Source organism: Bos indicus, chromosome 20 (genome assembly GCF_029378745.1).
Source record: "Bos indicus isolate NIAB-ARS_2022 breed Sahiwal x Tharparkar chromosome 20, NIAB-ARS_B.indTharparkar_mat_pri_1.0, whole genome shotgun sequence".
NCBI classification, from domain to species: Eukaryota; Metazoa; Chordata; class Mammalia; order Artiodactyla; family Bovidae; genus Bos; species Bos indicus.
Genome location: NC_091779.1, coordinates 38,170,671 through 38,191,565, shown reverse-complemented (window position 1 = coordinate 38,191,565; position 20,895 = coordinate 38,170,671). Strand labels below are relative to the sequence as shown.

Sequence of the window (20,895 nt, the reverse complement as noted above, 5' to 3'; positions counted from 1 at the left end):
TGCAAAGGGAGTAACATTTTAACTGTATAAGTTAACTAAAAAGAAAATATATACTGAAAAATATTAGCAAATGATTTTTAATGACTCTTCTCTGTTCTTCCCACTGCTACCAGAAGGAATAGATTTAAATAATAAGTGATTTCTGGCCTAGTCACAGGTTAAGGCTGACAACAGGAATGGAGTGACCCTGACCAACAGGCTATTAGATTTGTTTTCTGGAGGGTGGCGGGGTGGAGGGGAATGCAGATAGAATCCTCACTGTCAGCCAGAACCGAACCTATTAGAAGGGAGGTAACTGAATGTGACCAGCTGCACTGTGAGGCATGGATTATCAGAAATCTGATAGCAGTGCCCTGCACCCCAATTAGACAGGAAGCAAAGTACTACTGAGGAAGACAAAGCTGATAGCTGCAACCTAGTCCTTCTAGAATCACATGTTTATTCTATGGCCCCAGTTAAGCAGAGGCATGAGTCATTCCCAGAATCAAAGACACAAATTATCTAGAGCAGCAGGCTTGAAACCAGTGTGCCCAGGTAACCGGGGACCCCTTCCTTAGTCACAATATGCAAGGCACAGGCTGCAGAAAACATGAATATTTTTCTGTCCATTTCTTCATAACTTCTTCTGGTTTTCTACATCGTACCTACATGTTTCTTTATAATATTTGGTGCCTTTTGGACAGCCACTGTCTACATAAGCATTGATAATAAGTCCAATAGAAAACCAGATTTGTGCAATTAATTTGCAAAAAAAGCTAGCTTCCCATGATATAGAGTTGCTCTCACCCTCAAGAAAAAGGTCCTTTTTCCAGCCTTTCATCAGGGTAACTCAACAACAAAGAAGCGTGTCCTCTTTAACAACTGCTATAATTCTCACCCGGAAACTTTTGTTTTCACAATTTTTAAATCAATGTATATCCTGATCTCAAATTCCAAATTCACCAAGTAAACAAGTGAACTGATAAGAAAAATGGCAAGTGTGTTCTGACCCTAAATCCAGGGCCACTTGAATACATAAGCTCTTAAAGGGGACCAATACTCCAGTCTATGTCCCCAAACCGGGGGAGGAGTGCAGCCAGGGTCAGAATGACAAGAAGGACTGGGACTGTCTTCGAGTAACAAGGTCATCACCTCCAGCACCATAGCCAGAGGACTGGTCTCTGTGTTTTGATCTCTGGCCCAGGAACAGAAAACAGGCAGAGAGAGCTGTAGTTTCAATATCTACTCTCCAGCAGCAGGCTCTGCCTTTGCTTAGAAGCCTCTCCTGAGGAGATGCTCACACATCAACAACATGAAGCCAGAGCTTAGACCTGAGAGCAGGAGACTCCGAGCCACGAAGTGTCAGGATGGAAACTCTGCTTTGGGGTGTGCCCATGGTCCTCGTCTATGCCTCACTCTGTCTTTTTGTGCTGGTGGGAACTTCGCGTAATGGGCCCACAGCAGGGAGGGGAGAGAGGAACATTCCACCAGATCCCTGATATGATGTGCCCGCTCACGGGGTGAGATGTCCCACATAAATCCTGAGAGCACAGTCCAGTCACAGAATTTAACCACAGGAACTGCCCTGACTCTACTGCTCAAGGAAAAGGTGTCTAGTCTCACATCAGCCTTTAAAATGACCCCAAAATGTCATTTTAAATCTATTGGCCAAACTGAGGCTTACTGAAACCACAAGCAGAGAAACTCAAGTTTTGAAACTTAAAACTTTGAAACTTGAAACTCTATGAAAATAGAGGCAAACGTGGAGTCTTCTTCTGATCCCCAGATTGGTACTGAGACTCATGAAGATTTACCATCAGTCTTAAAAATAGATAAATTCTTCAATCCAGAAATGGACCATCTAATGGGAGGTGGAAAAACACTCTGGGTGCCTGGGTGGGATTATAATATTCAAAATTTTATTAATAGCCAAGGAAGAAATCTAATTTTTTTTAGCCTGGCTCTAGGAGACTTATGGACCTTATTTTAACTGATATATATTTTAGAACTAAGGAAACAGCCTCAGAGAAGTGACAGTTAAATACTTAATGCCTTTATTTCTTCTGTCCTAGAAAATGCAGTGTATGTAAACACCTAAGAAACCCTGGAATGAATATGAACTCAGTGCTGCTCCTGGTTTTGAGCTGATGTTTAATCATTTGGAGCCACATGGCAGCCATTACAGTCCCCTGTTCCCAGGTCATACATTCAGAGCTTCCAGGCGGTTCGCATCATGACGATGAAATACACATCAGTGTCAATGGACGCGCTCACCCCAGCATAGTAGTTCATGAACTCCTCAGGGGTCACCTGCAGTGTAAAAGTCAGGGGAAAAAAATAACACAAAGCTTTGCTTCTCACCATTTCAGTTGAGGCACATCTCTAGAACCTGTAAATGGGAGGGAAATTTCAGTCAAGTAGACTTCTTAGTGACACCACTGAAGAATAGATCTAGAAAAAGAGAAAAATGAGGTTGAGAATGGCCATGAGGGAGTGGCCAACAAGAATAAAGGAAGAAAGTCTCGAAAATTTCCAAACCAACCTAAATGGAAAGTGAGATGCAGGTCTCGTCTTCCTATAAGAGCAGAAGCCCATCTGTCCAGGTAAGTGAGACTGAAACTCAGAATAAGAAACATGTGTTCTTTAACTGTAGTGAATACCGTCTTTCTGGGACATGTCAGAAATACCACCCTCATGTTCTTGTGTCAAGACAAGGCATGCTTTTTACCTTTAAAAATGGAGCTCCATCGTACAGAAAAGGAAAGAGATTTCTTGTTAAATACTCCTTGGCTTCATGCTTTTTTAAGATACATGTGATTCATTTCAGGCACAGAGTTAAGTTCTAAAAGATCCCTCCACTCCATCCCCACTTGGGTTCTCTCTCTTTCCATGCCTGTTTCAACTAATATGTTTACTTATGCTAAGATTTTACTTTCCTTTCCTTTAAGAGAGAAGAAATGCAGTTACCAATGTATTTTTGAATAGGTCCATGTGACGAGTGCGCTCTAATTCAACTGTATTAGCAGACACAATTAGTTGACTCAGGGAAATAATTGTTTTTTGGTTTGATCTCTATGACCAGTGAATTTAGCCCCAAGTACAGGCCAGCTTATACGGGAGGACACAGACACAGTAATGATGGTTGTCTGGGAAAGTTATCACTTTTCCAGTTAGCCCTCAAATTTCAGTGTCCTGAGGGATTGAAAACACCACAAAAAGTGAAATCCATAAATAATTCAAAACCCCTTTCTAGTCCCTAACAGCAAACTCTTCTCTCACTAAGTCTCGGGGAACATTCTTATCTCTTCCAAGTGTTAGGTAGTTAGAATAGGAAACAGGAGTCCAGAATGGTGGTGGCTAAAAGACAAGGAAGGGAAAAGCCTGCAAAAACAGAACAAAGGAAGGTCAAGGAAGGTCCGAGGACCTGAGTGAGGACCTCAGGTAGAAGAAACAGCACTCCTGGCTAGCCCAATTTACATAGGGCAGGCCCAGAGGGGAGGAAAAAAAACAAAAAAAAAGGAGCCAAAGGACTCGCTCTCGCTTGTGCTGTCTCTTTCTCCCGCGCGCTGGCGTGCTCCTCCACTCTCTTCTCTTTGCGTCTTTGGGTCCGCATGCCCTCACGCCTCGAGGATGGATTCTCCTGCTATCTTCTAAATAAAATAGAGCTGTAACAATGATTTGTCTAAGAGCTATAACACGGTTTGTCCAAGACCTGAGAGCTGCAATGCATCGAGGGCTTTAATGTCCATCACTCTAAATCTTTGTTGTGATGAGACAGAACCAAGGAGCATACACACTCGCCCGACACAAGAATCATGAGTTGACTGACCCACTTGCATTTTGTGCTGAAATTATAAGGGAACAGAGAAAAAAGTCATAGGATCCATCCTTGTCTCCTTCTCTTCTTCCCTTCTCTCTCTTCCTCCTGCCTCTCTGCTCCCACCCCACCCCATAAAAGAGTAAAAAGCAGTAGGAAGAAAGACGTTGAATGGAGCTAGTAACTGAGCTGTGCCTATCAATGCCTGGAAGTAGAAATAAAGAATACATGTACAAGAGCTTTTGTTAAAAATTATAGAGTACCATTAATGTGCTCCTTTCTTGAGTTTTTTTATTTCTGGCCTGCTTTGCATTCCCCAGTTCTCCAGCTTTCAGCTCCATCTGGAGTTCCTTTATAGCAACAGCTCTTTGTTCATTTAAAATGTGACTCAATTTAGAAAAGTCTGAATCATGCATCAGGTTTAAGAAATATTTTCATTACTCCCTGGAATATCCCTGGAAAGTCCTTGGCACATCTGGGCGATAATAAGTGCTCAATAAATACTATTTAGATTTATGATTATGCTAAGTGAAGTTTCTGTGCATAATATGTGCATGTGTGCATGCTAAGTCACTTCAGTCATGTCCAATTCTTTGTGACCCTGTAACTGTAGCCCACCAGGCTTCTCTTTCCATGGGATTCTCCAGGCAAGAATACCGGAGTGAGTAGATTGCCGTTTCCTCCTCCAGGGTGTGCATAATATATTTAGTCATTAAACCAGGCACTTCTGAATCTTTGAGAGGAAAGATCTCGAATACCAATGTGAATAAGAGTCATTTGGGACACTTGTTAAAACTATAAATCCTTGTGTTCCACCTGCCCCCCTCCCTTAAAAACAATCAAATTCTGCAGTTCTTCAGGGCTGCCAGCAACCTGCATGAATAATTCATTCCCTGAATGATGAGCACTCAGAGAGCTGGGGGTTTATGCAGAGTCTGTGAAATTCAGGTGACATCAAATGCTATAACCGCTAAAAACCCCAATAACCCTTACTTTGAGTATTTGAGAACCTACTGTGGCTTGTGAAGATAAATGTCAGAAGAAACGGGGTGGGAACTTGAAATCAGCTGAATCACAACAACTGGCTATTCTGACTTGGGTTAGAGAAAAGGGCAGCTGAGGTTTCCCCTGGCAAAGGGGAGGAACCACCTGCAGAAGAGGGGTAGATACAGGCTGGGACCCTGCATCAAGATGGGCTAATTTGGGGAAATGACAGTTGACTATTTTTCCACTGCCATCTCAGAGATCAAAGGCCAGCCTCAGGGGAAGAAAACACAGTTCTGCTGTTTCTGTCCCCAAGCATCTGACTGCCCAACAGAATCTAGGCTCCTTTTAAAAATCTACTTCTGCAATCACTTCAGGCTAAAATGGAGGATATTTCTCTGCCCCTGGCAGGAAAATGTCAGCAGAAATGACATAAAGACCTCCCTCCCCTTGGTCATAGGGCTCACCATGAAGTTTCACAGAAAAAAAAAAAAAAAATGGGGAGGGAGGGGCGGGGAATTCCCTTTAGGACAGGAAGGCTCGTTTCCTCTCCCTATCTCCAGCATCTCCGCTTCCAGCCCACTGCCACATCAAGCCTTCCTGTGTGGCAAAAAGGTCAGGAGTCACTGTCCCCGGGGTCCTGCTGCCCCAGCCACACAGGGAACTCCCTTCCCCATCACCTTAAACCTTCAGGGCATTTCAGAGCAGAGCTGATCCTGGGTCAAAAATCCCATTTCTGGATGTTGATAAAAGACAAACAACATTCTGTCTTGGACTTCCCTGGTGGCTCAGATGGTAAAGAAAGAAAGAAAGATTAGTCACTTAATCATGTCCAACTGTTTGTGACCCCATGGACTGTAGCCTGCAAGGCTCCTCTTTCCATGGGATTCTTCAGGCAAGAATACTGGAGTGGAGTGGATTGCCATTCCCTACTCCAGCAGATGGCAAAGACTATGCCTGCAATGCAGAAAATCCGGATTCCAACCCTGGGTTGGGAAGATCCCCTGGAGAAGTGAATGGCACCAACTCTAATATTCTTGCCTGGAGAATCCCAAGGACAAAGGAGCCTAGTGGGTTACAGCCCATGGATTCGCAAAGAGTCAGACATGACGAATGGCTACCACTTCAGTTTTCTTTCATTCTGTCAGGGGAGTGTGTAATTTCCTCGGGTCTGTCTCGTCACAACAAAAATTTGAAGCAACAGACGTCAAAGCCTTCGGTGCATCACAGCTCCCGGACAGTGTTATAGCTCCATGTTACAGCTCAGTTTTATTTAGAAAATAAAGAAAAATATATCCTCAAGGTGTGAGAGCATGCCAACCCAAAAGACGCGAAGAGGAGAGAGAGAGAGAGTGCACGCACACATGCATGCGTGCAGGAGAGAGAGACCCTCGGCCCTTTGGCTCCTCTTTTTATATGTTTTTTTCCTCCCCTTGGGCCTGCCTTATGTAAATTGGGCTAGCCAGGAGCACTGTTTGTTCTACCTGAGGTCCTCACTCCGGTCCTCAGACCTTCCTTTGTTCTATTTTCGTGGGCTTTTCCCTTTCTTGTCTTTTACCCACTGCCATTCTGGACTCCTGTTTCCTATTCTAGCCACCTAACAATTCCATCTCAGTTTAAATACAGTTATGGAAACAGTATTCCTTATCCTACCAGGCAACATGTTTTGTCACTTGAAGACACGAGTTCTTGGAAATGGGTGGTTGCTTTTGTCCTTAAGTTCACTGGAGTTTAGAAATGTAAGTTCATCTCAAAGCCCACCAAAGATTAAATCAGAGTAAATTCTGTTATCTGGCTTTCCCTTAATTGATGCTTCCCTGAAATGACATTTTCATGTAGCGAAGTGTGATGACAAACAATGCTCAGGGGGATGTGTGAAAAGGCAGGCAGCATCCCGAGATGCCCTGTGAACCATGTTCCCCAAAATTGAATTATGGTCTCATTTTGAAGTTGGATATGTATTAGCATGAAGTTTGTTGAAATTAGGCTAGCTGTGTATGGCAAATATGGCAATCAAGAAACAGAACCTTTAACCAAAATGCCACAGTCTTCAGATGATGGATATTTAGCTGTATGTGGCTCCCCTACAAATATATGTGTGCACACACACACATTTTTACTACTTTTGTTCTAAGCTTTCTAGATAGTCACCAAGGAAACATTTTACTTTGATTTATTTTATATATATATATATATATATGGTATAAGTCTTTTTAAGGCTTGGGGCCCATTTCCCATTTATAATTACAGAAAGAAATTTCACTAGATTAAGCTCTTTCACTCACCACTCCATCTTTGTCATAGGGTGAGTCAAAGTTATCCAGAAATTTCCGGAACACTTGCTCCTCCGTCCATTCACCATTCTGGTACTTTGGATGGTGTTTTGCATTGTACACCTCTCGAAGGTCTTCAATTGTTATCACACCATCTCCAGTCTTGTCTAGCTTTCGAAAAGCTTGCATAATCACCTCTTTTCTGGCTCTGGACATTGGAGGCTAGAAACATTGGAAAAAAGCCACATACACAAGTCGATGAGCTTTCCTTGTATCATCTGCAGTGAAATATTTGATTCCTCTCAATGATGTGCAATTGCAATCATTTGTGTGCCTTTAAATGATGTGCATTGTGACTGCTCCAGAAAATCCCTAAGCCTGTATTGTCTCCTGCCCATCTCCTCCATGGTGTGCTATCAGCTTCCAAACACCAAGTCTTATGATAGCCAGTTCAAACCACGTGAAAGCCAAACCCAGTGGATACAGTGATTCATGGGACCACTTACTCTTAATGTGAGAAGAAACTCATTGAAGTCTATTGTTCCGTTTCCATCTTTATCGAACCTCCGGAAAAGCTCTTCTGCCTCCTCCTTTTCCATGACCACAGCATAATCATTTAACCCTTTCACAAATTCTTTGAAATCAAGGGTTCGGTTGTTATTGTCATCCATAATTCGAAACACTCTGAAGATAATATACACATATAAAAAGGAAGAAAAAAACACAAAGAACAAGATATAAGAATAAAAATTCAAGGAGAAAGCCACTCTCAAGGTTTTTTGAAGTAAAGACAAAAGTCTTAGGTTCTTCTCTGGTGAGCTTCTTCCCAGCCCCTCAGAAAAGAAGACAAATGTTTAAAAATATACTGTCTTCTCTAATTATATGACATTCTGAAAATGCCAGAACTGTAAACATGGTAAAAAAAAAAAAAAATGCAGGGAAGGGGAGACAGATTGGGGAAAGCCCAGAGATTCTGGGCAGTGATATTTCTCTGTATGACACTAGAGTGGAAGATACATGACGTGCATTTGCTAAAGCCCATAGAACCTCACAGCACTAAGAGTGAGCCGTAATGCATACATTTTAAAAAACTGTTTAGCACATCAGGGAATCCCAGGAAGGAATACAGATTGTGCTGAGAGAATTTAACTGTTTTATAAAAGTTTGAGACCATCTCACTGAAGGGGGATGGAAAGATGAAAGTGCTGACTTAAGTAACTCTGGAAATGAGTAGAGTTCCTAAGACTGAAGACAAAATGAGTTACACATAACCTCTGTACTCCAGTTGATAAAGATATTTCTCATGGAGATACAAGTTGACAATTTCCATGTTGCTATATGGGTACCCTGGATCCGAACAATTAAAGGGATGATGGGAGCTAAGCTTCTCACTGTTGGAGTGGGGATTTATAGATAAGCTAGGACAGGGGGCTAGAATGATCTGATCAATAAGGATTGAGTTGGAGATATCAGTAGGAACTCACGTTTAGCTTAATATAAACACAGATGAATACATATAAAATATTTACAGATATGTTTATAGAGAGAGGGGTTAGCCTATACACCTATATCTTCTTGTTCTGTCAGTTAAGAGAATCTAGAAGTAACACCTCAGTCAGAACAAAAACATCTAGAGTCTAGATCTTGGTTTAAAGTACAATTCTCCAATAAAAGGAAGTGAGCTTCTTGGAGAAATGTCTGATTCTAGAACTGGGGCAGAAAAATATGCAAGATAAGCTTGGAGCATCTTACACCAAAAAGTAAAGAAGTGCTCAAAGAATCTCTGCACTGATGGAAATACATCAAACGGATACAGAAGCCAGCCAAAAGACCTCCCAAGGCCAAAACAAACAATTTGAACAATAAAAATGTGTTGGGTTATAAACCAAAGTATAAAATACATATCCATGAGTTAATAATGGTTTAAATAAATGCTTGAATAAGTAGATAAATGTGGGAGAAAAGATAAATTTCTCTTGCTGAATTTCAAATAAATTATGTTCATACTCTGTCCTGAAGGAGGAAACTAGCTCCCCAGGCCCTAAGTGGGGCTCTACATAGGAACTTCCCTTTGAAGAGTCCAATATGGAGAGGCAGAGGGGAAAGCAAGTTTACAGAGGAGAAACCAGGCACTGTCTCAGCCAGGAGACCAAGATCAAGGCCAATGGTGATAAGCCATTCTGATAGTTGGAGAAGGAAATGGCAACCCACTCCAGTACTCTTGCCTGGGAAATCTCATGGAGAGGAGCCTGGAGGGCTACAGTCCATGGGGTCACAAAGAGTCAGACACAACTGAGAGACTAAACCACCATCAGCCTCATGTTGAAAGTACACATGCATCCTTGATTTGATGTGACGAGAATCTCATTTTACTTCTGTGGCCCCCAAAGAAACATAATCCCAGTCTAACAATAAGAAGAAAAGGGGCTAAGGGGCAGCCAACCCTTGATGAGAAATGTAGGGAAGGGCAAAACCAGTTAAGGGGAGGAGGCAGAGGGCACATTCATGCAGAAGGCCAAGGAGGAGACAGTGTCTTTTCACAGTAGACTAGTTCACGATGGAAGGGCTGGTAGGGGCGTGGGGTGGAGGTGGCATAGATGGCAGGAGAGATGCAACTGAGGGGGGCAGGGAGTAGACGAGACAGTGGTTGTCACGAAGGGTCTACACTAAGGACAAGATTGTGGCCCCAGCACGAAGGTGGAGGATGGATTGATACAATGTTGAAAGGAAGTGGGCTGGTCTTCCCATTGGACCGTGACAGCCTGGCCACCAGGAACCATTTGCCCCCATCCTGAGCTTCTGACAGACCTGGGCTTGGTCCAAGAGCGGGGGACTGTTGAAAGTGACATTCCAGTGCTCAGTAACCTGTTGGAAATGAAACCTCATGGCCACCAGGTGGGAGGTTGGAGATCCCCAGCATGGCATTCTGTATGTCTCTAACACACAACTTCTCACACCAGGAAGACACCCGTCCTTGTGACTCTTGGTGTCCTGAGTTCTCCATGAACCCTGGAGAAGCCTTGCTCACCCATGAAAGCCCTGAGAGAGCACGATGCCCCACCCATGGCAGTCACTGGGTTTAGTCTTTGGAAATAGGTAACAGGACCCAGGACTCACCCTTAGGAGGCTTACAATCTCTTTCGACTCAGGTTTCCCAGGCCTGAGGACTAATCCCAGGATCAGAGGGTGGGGAACAGGAGCTGTTCTCCCGTGAAACTGAGGGAATCCCTGGGTGGCAGGTGATTCCTGTGTCCCTGGAAGTGATGGAGACACAAAATCTGCAACTGCCTCTAAATCCCTATTGCTCCCTCCCTATTCTAATTCACTACCCCTCTTTTGGGGGAACTTTCAAATTTTACTCATGCCAAATGATTGATCCTAAGCTCAGTGAATACTTTAATAGTACATCCACTGCTTTCTCTGGACATACAGAGTCATTTCTCAGCCTCTCCTGAACACTACTGAGAGCTTGAGGTCAGCAGAGGCAAACTGTTACATTTAGCATGGGTAAACAAGGTCCTACTGTAGACCAAAGGGAACTGTATGCAAGTCTCCTGGGATAATTCAGCCCTTATTGTCACCGCTTTAGGGACTGTCTCTCTCATTACCCTACTTGCTGCTGTTCAGTCGCTCAGTCATGTCTGACTCTTTGCAACCCCGTGGACTGCAGCATGCCAGGCTCCTTTGTCCTTCACTGTCTCCCAGAGTTTGCTCAGACTCATGTCAGTTGAGTCAATGATGCCATACAACCATTTCATCCTCTGTCACCCACTTCTAGGTGTCTCTAATATCTGGGAGTGCTTCTCCCTTCACTTTGATTTGTCCCAGTAGCTGCATTTAAGAACCAAATATTGTCACAAGGGACCTCAGAGATCAATGCTTCCAAACTCTGCATTTTACAAAGGAGGAGCTGAGATCCAGGAGGAAGTGACTTGCCCGAGGGCCCATGGCTGGTCTCAGCCTCACTTGGCCACACTCTGCCTTTCTCCTTCATCTCCCTGCAGCCCACAGCCCAGGTCCTACCTGCCAAGCCCTTTGATGCCCGCTGAGCCCCTGGCCAGGCACTGCAGGCGAAGCCTCTCGATGGGGTCAGTGGCCACGGTGAGCTTCTTCTTGGCCTGGATCGCCATCTCTCGGTCGTGGCGTGCGGTCCCTGCCATCTGAGAGGGAATACACACTGGTCAGTGGGGCTCATGCCTCCCTGCATGCCTCTGGCTCAGTAGGGGGACCACAGCCTCGCTGAGAAGGACATTCACAGCACACTCTCCCACCCACTTCCTGAGAACCATCTCAAACATCCCAGAATTTCCAGATTTCAGCTGCAACAACCATGTCCTGGCACATTTATTACTGGCTTACTAGTCCTGAGAACATCAGATCCCCGCAGCCTGGACAACAGTTTTAAATATACAGCCACCCCTGTTGATGATACACTTTCACCTCTCAGAAGCTCTCTTCCCATCACACAAAAATAAATCTCATTTCTCCAAACACTTTTTGAGCCAGTCTTACCTGCTTTATTCTTTTATCTAGAATTTTCCATATTCCCTTTGACTGCAGATTTAATATTCTCCTTTTTGGTCTAAAGATTAATTTTTGATGCTTCTATCTTCATGGAGATTTTCAGTATTGGGCTTTGATGATTCCTACGAGTAATGAGTATGTTTTCCTGGGTTGACTGGGCTTCCCTGGTGGATCAGTGGTAAAGAACCTGCCTGCCAATGCAGGAGACATGGGATCAATCTCTGGATCAGGAAGATCCCCTGGAGAAGGGAATGACAACCCACTCCAGTATTTTAACCTGGGAAATTCCATGGACAGAGGAGCCTGGTGGGCTACAGTCTGTGGGTCACAAAGATTCGGACATGACTGAATGACTAAGTACACATGAATGCCTGGATTGACTGGTTAGTGTCCATTAACACCTAAGTAGTTTCTCAGGACAGAAAAAGGTAAATAGACTCTCTCTCTTGAAGAATAGCTGTATCTTTTTTCTACAGTTTGCCTTTTGTGTTTTAAACATTCAGAAACAGGAGAGAGGGTGGCTGTAAGGAAGCACTCCACTTTTCAAGGTCCATGAGCAACGTACTGACTGTACTGACCCTGCAGCCAGGCATTGAGAATCCTCACAACTGTGGAAAAGCCACGGAGCTGGAGCCTGGAGACCCAGGTTCTAAGCCTGACTGCAACCCACTCCTGGTGAGATCGGAGCAAATCTCAGGGCCTCCGATTCCTCCTCCTCTGTTAAATGAAAAGATTAGACTAAATGATCTTTAAATTCCAGCTCTGCTCCAAGAAACACTAATCTTCCTAGGAGCCCACTGACCCAGTTAATTGGGGAGATTCTAGAAATTTCTTTTTCAGGGTGAGCTGTGAATAAAAGGAACAAGAGAACTTGATGGATATGCAAAAAAAATAATATTCACGGTGCAGAAAATACTGGTGTTAACAAGGGTACTGCCCTTGACTCAAAGGCTCCCCTCTGCCCCCACCCCCCCCCAGGTGCTGGCACTTCCTCCTTTCATCAGCAGTGATGACAATCTTGCCCTCAAGGGCTGTTCCCTCCAATACAACCCAGAAGGTCTCCCCACAAAGTTCTCAACCCGAAGGTTTGTATGTAGGGGACGAGTTGTATATGAAATATCCAGTAGAGGCAAATCCATGGACAGAACACAGATGGGTTGCTGTCAAGGCCTGGGAGGGGGGCCGTGGGAGTGACTGTTTCATGGGACAGGCTTTCCTTTTGCAGTGCTGGCATTTGATATAGGTGATGGCTGCACAACAGGGAGATTCAACCGTACATTTTTAAATGCCTGATTTTATCAGGTGTGGATTTCACCTCATTGTTTTAATACCCTATGAGCTAATTACTCCTATGATTCATATTTCACAGATAAAGAAACTGACAAGCACAAAAATCAAGCAACTTGCCCAGCTCCCACCATCATCGTGGCTCACGGAAATTCACACACCATCAGGACTGCAGAACCCTGAAAAGTCGTCCAATGCCACCCCTTCCTCTGGCAACTTGGAAACTGGAGCTTGTTGGTTAAGCAACCTGCCCCCAAATCCCGGCCAACAGGGAAAATTGGGGCTTCAGACCAAGCAGGGCTCCACCACCTTTTTGAATACTGCAAAAGCATTTTAAAGTACAATTTGATGGCCCCCCAGGCAGAGGAGAGCAGGGTAGAGTCTGGGAAAACACCCCACCTGATCTGTCTTTGCAAAAGTCCCTACCCAGTGACCTCACAAACAGTTACCTCCAGAATCTAAGCTGATATATCCAGGAAAAAATGACATTCTCTCCTGCCATCCAGCCTACTATGGTACTTCAAATGCCTGTGTTAACTACCCTTTTTAATCATTTAATGACCCAGTTCATCAACAAGTAGCTAATGTTTATCATGTGATAGTTTCAAAAAGTGAAAGTGTTCGTTGCTGAGTCTATCCAACTCTTGCTCACCAGGCTACTCTGTCCATGGGATTTCCCAGGCAAGAATACTGGAGAGGGTTGCCATTTCCCTCTCCAAAGGCTCTTCCTGACCCAGGAATCAAACCCAGGTCTGCTGCATTGCATGTGGACTCTTCACTCTCTGAACCACCAGGGAGGCACCACTGGAGCAAATTACTCCAAGAAGCAAGCCCTTGATTGAATAGCTTAGAATCGTGAACTTCGAGTACTGAACTCCTCTAGTTAGCAAGGCAGGAAACAAAATTTGCTAAGAACTGAGGGCTTTGGGAAAAGGCAGGATGAGTAGAGTTTGGGTGAAGACCATACTCAAGCTTCTGAAATTTGCATGAAGGTACCAGGGCAGGAGTCTGTTCCCAAACGTATGTCACCGGCATCACAGCACTGAACAAGCGTCCCTGACTCCAGACGTCCCTCTCTCAGCCTGGAGAAGCCCGCGTGGGGACAACAGAGCCCCATCCAGCCGGGCCTAAGGGGCTGCCCTCCGAAGCGCGTGGCTGCAGCGCCACCTTGTGTTGGCACTGCGTCTGCGCAGGTTGCTGGGTGAGGCGCCAGTTCTGTCCATTCCTTCAACAAACATCTAATAAGCTCTGGGCACTGGGCTAGGGGTCCAGCGGAAGTGGGAAGACAGCTGAACCAAGGGAACTCAGGAGATGCGGCTAAGCAGCCTTGGAGTGGGGCTTTCTCAGGATTTTTCAGAGGAGGTGAGGGTGGTAATCACCCAGGCGAGAGTCGTGGGAATGCGAAAAGCGAGAGAGCAGTTGTCTATTTCCCAAGTGCGAAGGCCAGAGTGAGGGGAAAAAACAAGAAGAAGAAGAAGAAACTATTATAACTAGAGAAACAAAAGTATTTTAGTCTGATCGAAGACTAGGGGTGTCTGTAGTGGCGGGGGTGAGAAAGAGCCGTGGAGATCAGGCAGGGATTTGGGAAGGGGAAATTGGGAGAAAGATAAAACTGCGCAGGTGGGCAGGCATCAGATCCCCTAAAGCCTCGGACACCATGGTAGTGAGTCTGGAGTCTGTCCTGAGAGGGGCAGGAGGCCACAAGTCTTTCAAGTGAGGAAGTGGCTGTTTGTACCAAAGACCCCTCTGGATAAAGTGTGGGGAATGGACAGGAAGGTGGAACAAGCTGACTGTGGGAGGTGAAGCCAGGCTGGCAACAACCAGATGAGAGCTCATGCTGCCAGGAAGGCGGTGTTGGCGGTGGGGGCAGAGAAGATAGAGAGATCCATCCGAGATGGAGAATAAGGGCCCAGGGGCTGAGGAGGGAGAGGGTCCCAGGCCCCACTCAGAGCTCTCCCTTGTAGCTTCGCATCCCAAGCCTCATGGGGCAGGCCTGGATATCTGGGGCACAGGATGAGCCTCAGCAACACGTGAACTGTGAACTTCCAGATGTTCAAGATGGTTTTAGAAAAGGCAGAGGAACCAGAGATCAAATTGCCAACATCCGATGGATCATTGAAAAAGCAAAAGAGTTCCAGAAAAACATTTATTTCTGCTTTATTGACTATGCCAAAGCCATTGACTGTGTGGATCACAATAAACTGTGGAAAATTCTGAAAGAGATAGGAATACCAGACCACCTGACCTTCCTCTTGAGAAACCTATATGCAGGTCAGGAAGCAACAGTTAGAACTGGACATGGAACAACAGACTGGTCCCAAATAGGAAAAGGAGTACGTCAAGGCTGTATATTGTCACCCTGCTTATCTAACTCATGTGCAGAGTACACATTGAGAAATGCTGGGCTGGATGAAGCACAAGCTGGGATCAAGATTGCCAGGAGAAATATCAATAATCTCAGATATGCAGATGACACCACCCTTATGGCAGAAAGTGAAGAAGAACTAAAGAGCCTCTTGATGAATGTGAAAGAGGAGAGTGAAAAAGTTGGCTTAAAGCTCAACATTCAGAAAACTAAGATCATGGCATCCGATCCCATCACTTCATGGCAGATAGATGGGGAAACAGTGGAAACAGTGGCTGACTTTGTTTTTCTGGGCTCCAAAATCACTGCAGATGGTGATTACAGCCATGAAATTAAAAGATGCCTACTCCTTGGAAGGACAGTTATGACCAACCTAGACAGCATATTCAAAAGCAGAGACATTACTTTGCCAACAAAGGTCCATCAAGTCAAGGCTATGGTTTTTCCAGTAGTCATGTATGGATGTGAGAGTTGGACTATAACAAAAGCTGAGTACAGAAGATTTGATGCTTTTGAACTGTGGTGTTGGAGAAGACTCTTGAGAGTCCCTTGGACTGCAAGGAGATCCAACCAGTCCATCCTAGAGGAGATCAGTCCTGGGTGTTCATTGGAAGGACTGATGTTGAAGCTGAAACTCCAATACTCTGGCCACGTGATACAAAGAGCTGACTCATTGGAAAAGACCTTGATGCTGGGAAAGATTGAGGGCAGGAGGAGAAGGGGTCAACAGAGGATGAGATGGTTGGATGGCATCATCGACTCGATGGACATGGGTTTGGGTGGACTCCGGGAGTTGGTGATGGACAGGGAGGCCTGGCGTGCTGCAGTTCATGAGGTCACAGAGTCGGACACGACTGAGCAACTGAACTGAACTGATGAGTGGAGGCACCAGCAGCAAAGCCAGAAGGGACTGGCGATGGTCACCATATCTCCTGACATTGGAACAGGTTAAAGGCTCCGTCATCCCACCGTCCTGAGATGCAGCTGCCTGCCACAAGCTAAGTAAGCTCCCTGCCTGCATTCTGGGAACCGTTGTGGAACAGGTTACGGAAAGCTGAACATGTATGGAGGTCTGTCTCTTCATAATTCTCAGCAAGGTTCATGGAATCTCTCTTGCTGAATTCAGAGAAAAACTTGAAGAGAATCTTTAGGGAAGAGAAATGCTCAAGTTCAGGGTTGGTCTTTATTGGGTTGTCTTTGGCGCCATCTAGTGGCATTGCAACCTCCCTCCCTGTACCAGCTCTTTTGTCTCTTTCTCTCTCTCTTTCTCTTCCCCTCCCTCCCTCTTTCTTTCCCCGTCGCCCCCCACTCCGCCCCCCCCCCCCACAACCGCTCTTTCTCATGCCGGGTTGTCTGTACAGCTAATAACCAACAACACAGGTGGATCTAGTTACAACAGACAATGTTTGAAGACAATAATTGGGGAAAATTGAACCATCTCTGCTGACTCCATTCAGAAAACGAAGATCATGGCATCTGGTCCCACCACTTCATGGGAAATAGATGGGGAAACAGTGGAAACAGTGTCAGACTTTATTTTTCTAGGCTCCAAAATCACTACAAATGGTGACTGCAGCCATGAAATTAAAAGACGCTTACTCCTTGGAAGGAAAGTTATGGCCAACCTAGATAGCATATTCAAAAGCAGAGACATTACTTTGCCAACAAAGGTCTGTCTAGTCAAGGCTATGGTTTTTCCAGTGGTCATGTATGGATGTGAGAGTTGGACTGTGAAGAAAGCTGAGCGCCGAAGAATTGATGCTTTTGAAATGTGGTGTCGGAGAAGACTCTTGAGAGTCCCTTGGACCGCAAGGAGATCCAACCAGTCCATTCTAAAGGAGATCAGTCCTGGGTGTTCTTTGGAAGAAATGATGCTAAAGCTGAAACTCCAGTACTTTGGCCACCTCATGCGAAGAGTTGACTCATTGGAAAAGACTCTGATGCTGGGAGGGATTCGGGGCAGGAGGAGAATGGGACGACAGAGGATGAGATGAAACCATAGCATCGCTGACTCGATGGACATGAGTCTGAGTGAACTCCGGGAGTTGGTGATGGACAGGGAGGCCTGGTGTGCTGCGATTCATGGGGTCGCAGAGTCGGACACGACTGAGCGACTGATCTGATCTGATCTGATCTGCTGACTCCAATCTATTCAATTTACTGGTCATTACTACGTGGTAGATGGCAAAAATAACAGTGGTTCCTGAGGACGTTTCCCCATAAAAACTACTTCTCTAGACTAAATATTAGATCCCAGTGTGCAGAGCCTAGCAAGTGGCTAGCATGTCCCCGTTCTGAGACTGAAAGACTTGAAATTTGAAAAGAGTCGTGGTTTCTGCAGTAAAGACTGGGAAATCCCCAGAAAAAGTATAATGACAGGTGGGTGTCTGTGTTGTTGACATTGTGAGAGTTCCCTTGTCTAATCCATCTGAGCTTTATTCAACTAAAAAGACCTTTAACATCTCTAGCTATGCGAGCTGCTGCTAAGTCACTTCAGTTGTGTCCAACTCTGTGTGACCCCATAGACGGCAGCCCACCAGGCTCCCCTGTCCCTGGGATTCTCCAGGCAAGAACACTGGAGTGGGTTGCCATTTCATTCTCCAATGCATGAAAGTGGAGAGTGAAAGTGAAGTCGCTCAGTCGTGTCCGACTTTTAGCAACTCCATGGACTGCAGCCTACCAGCCTCCTCCATCCATGGGATTTTCCAGGCAAGAGTACTGGAGTGGGGTGCCATTGCCGTCTCCACTAGCTATGTGAGGGACTATGCTAATTCTGCAGGTGATGTTATAGAGCTGTGGTTCCAAAGAAACATGATCCTGCCTCCCAGGGGACATTTGACGATGTTTGGAGACATTATTGGTTGTCACAACAGGGGTGAGGGATGTTACTAGTGAGTAGAGGCCAGAGATGTCACTGAGTGTATTGAGGAGAGCCCTTGACAATGAAGAATTCTCCAGCCCAAAATGTCAGTCGTGCTCAGGTGGAGAAGCCTCACTGTAGAGAAAGACCTGGGACCAGCAGGGGTGTTGAGACCACCACTGAAAAATAGACATTCCCTCCCTCCACCCCAAACACAGTATCTCTAGGTGTGAGTGCTGGGAATCTGCATTGTCATGTTTCCAGGTGGTCTTTGCTAACACACACCCAAGTTTGAGAAGCTCAGCTGTTAGCGACCAGGTCACTCTTTAGTGGCAGGAGCAAGACCTTGAGGGGAAAGGCTGGGGGCAAGGTTATAACCTAGCACAGTGGAGGATGCAAGCATGAAGCAAGGCCAGGTGTACTGACCATTATAACCAGGCCAGAGACCAAGCCCTTGCTCAAAGCTTTGCACACATCAGCACACTGCCTCCCATGGAGGATTCTAGTGAGTAGAAGTCCCTCACCTGAGAATGTGCCACGAGACAGAGGCAGGGTCGAGGCTGATGTCCACTTCTGTCACAGCCACTGTGGACAACAGTTAGGGCAAGGTGCTGAGAAATTGCTTTGGGAATTCAGAGAAAGACCATGAAATGAGATGAGTGGGAGGCAAGGCTTCAAGGAAAAGATTCCTTGGAGAACTGCAAGATTTCCCGGTGGAGGAGGACAGCAAACGGCAGTGCAGAGCAAAGCAGGACACTTGTGGGTCCTAAAGAAGACCCCTCTGTCTCACCGCAGGGTCCTTCCTTGGGTTTTCAGTGCTAGAGTATCAATACTAAAGGTTCCATGTAATTTCCTTCTGGTCAAGATGAACAATTTTTCTTAGTCTCTTCGTTTTGAAGTGGCTCCCCTGGTGGCTCAGACAATAAAGAATCCACCTCCAACACAGAAAACTGGGGTCTGAACTCTGGGTTGGGAAGATCCCCTGGAGAAGGGCATGACAACCCACTCCAGTATTCTTGCCTGGAAAATCCCTGTGGACAGAGGAGCCAGGCAGGCTACAGTCCATGGGGTTGCAAAGAGTTGGACACGACAGCGACTAACTCATTTTGGAGCCTTAGTGTTATTTATTTGTTAGTTTGCTTATTTTAGTAAAATGATGTGTGAGGTGGTTTTTCCCGCACAAATTATTTTTTAAATTATTTCTACAGTGTATTAATATATGAAACAACTGGTTTTGTTTGGATTGCCAACCCCCATATAAGATTTAATTTATTATGGTATTTAATCTTACCTGTAATGATATAAGTACACTGTGGAAATAAAATGTCATTTAAGTCTGGCTTCTTACCAAATTTTCTCTGCACAAAAATACATTTTCTCAAGATGTTTAAGATTCAGTGTTTCAGTTATTGTCAATATGCAGGTTTCCCTAAAGCCCATATCTGATAACTCATAGTCTTTTATTCTTTCTACTGACCTTTGGAATGTGAATTAATTCCTTATTTTAACATTTGTGATATGGCACAGTTTAAGAAAAAGTATTTCACAAATATTATTGTTATAAAGTGTTTATTTCACACATCTTCTTGAAATTTCATTTTATAATCATTCAATCAGGGTTAAGATTAGGGCTAGGTGAGTTACATGCCTAGGGCACAATGTTTAAGGAGGCCCTCAAATCTCAGGATTGTACAGATGTCAACCCTGAATTTGCCCAGGGCTGAAAGTAAGTATCTCCTTAAATATTTTGCCCCAGGGACCTACCTCAACTCACCCTAGTCCTGGTCTTGAATGCAGCATATATTTATTGAACATCTATTGTGTGGTGCACAACAGCTGTGAATGAGACAACCAAGGTCTCTTCCAGGAGTTTACATTCTTCAGGGTAGGTTTAACTTTGTTGAGTTTGAATCACAGTTGATTTTCTGGAATAGCCAACTGGTTGATTCCAATCTCCTTTCTCTGCTTATTTTGCTTTCAGTTAGGTGGCCATGACTCTCTGGCAGAGACTCAACTGGAAGTGCTGAGGGCTGTGGGAGAAATCTCCCATATCTTTTGCCTCCTCCTGCCTTAAACAAGAATGTGACATCAGGAGCTGTGGCAGCCTTTCTGTAATTGTGAAGAAAAGGCCAAGGGAATCACAAAGATATCAACCTAGAACCCAAGCATCACTGAGCTACCAAACTGGTATAGCCAACTACTGGACTCCACCCTCCCATCATGTGAAAAATATAGCTTCTATTTGCTTAATCCAATGCTGATCAGGTCCTCTGTTACTTGAAGCCAAAAGTATTCCTAACTGATATATCTGGCAAAAGCTTATTCCTGCAGTGTTTGAACTGACCCTAGATTTCAAATTTTACCTGGCTAAAATAACTAGCAATCCAGTAGGAGAGCGTTGGCTCCTCTGAGAACTGGGAGAAAACATAAAGTAAAATTTTTCTCTCAGAAGAATTTCATCAACACTTAGCAGCTGCTTCAGCATTTTTGGCTATCAAGGAGAGTTGGGGGAAACTGCTTAGCATGATAGTCAAGGATTCGTGTAACTACTACTGTTCATGGGGTTCTCTGGTTGGATGGCATCACCAACTCAATGGACATGAGTTTGAGTGAACTCCGGGAGATAGTGAAGAATGGAGAAGCCTGGCATGCTGCAGTCCATGGGTCACAAAAAGTCAGACACAACTTAGCGAATGAACAGCAACCACAAGTAACTAACACAATGTAATATGAGCCCAGGTTTGATAGGCACAGAGGCACCAGGGGTAAGGGGTCCTTGTCATAATGAGCATCCCCTGGGAATCTC

The 20,895-nt window shown here is 45.0% G+C and overlaps 1 protein-coding gene across 5 annotated transcripts in view; it reads right to left on the bottom strand.

The window, feature by feature from the left end:
* CAPSL (calcyphosine like) overlaps positions 1-20,895 on the bottom strand; it is a 37,851-nt gene that overhangs the window by 7,032 nt on the left and 9,924 nt on the right. For 2 of the 5 annotated variants that reach the window (XM_019983114.2, XM_070774764.1), the window contains exons 2-5: positions 11,077-11,213; positions 7,560-7,737; positions 7,066-7,275; positions 2,186-2,289 (exon numbers count right to left, since the gene is read on the bottom strand). In XM_019983114.2, coding sequence (XP_019838673.1) covers positions 2,188-2,289; positions 7,066-7,275; positions 7,560-7,737; positions 11,077-11,213 — 627 coding nt within the window. In that variant the 3' untranslated portion in view covers positions 2,186-2,187. Of the gene's footprint in view, positions 1-2,010; positions 2,290-2,340; positions 2,431-7,065; positions 7,276-7,559; positions 7,738-11,076; positions 11,214-20,895 lie in introns of those variants that run through there. The other 3 variants (XM_019983116.2, XM_019983113.2, XM_019983115.2) reach the window with 3 other exon arrangements.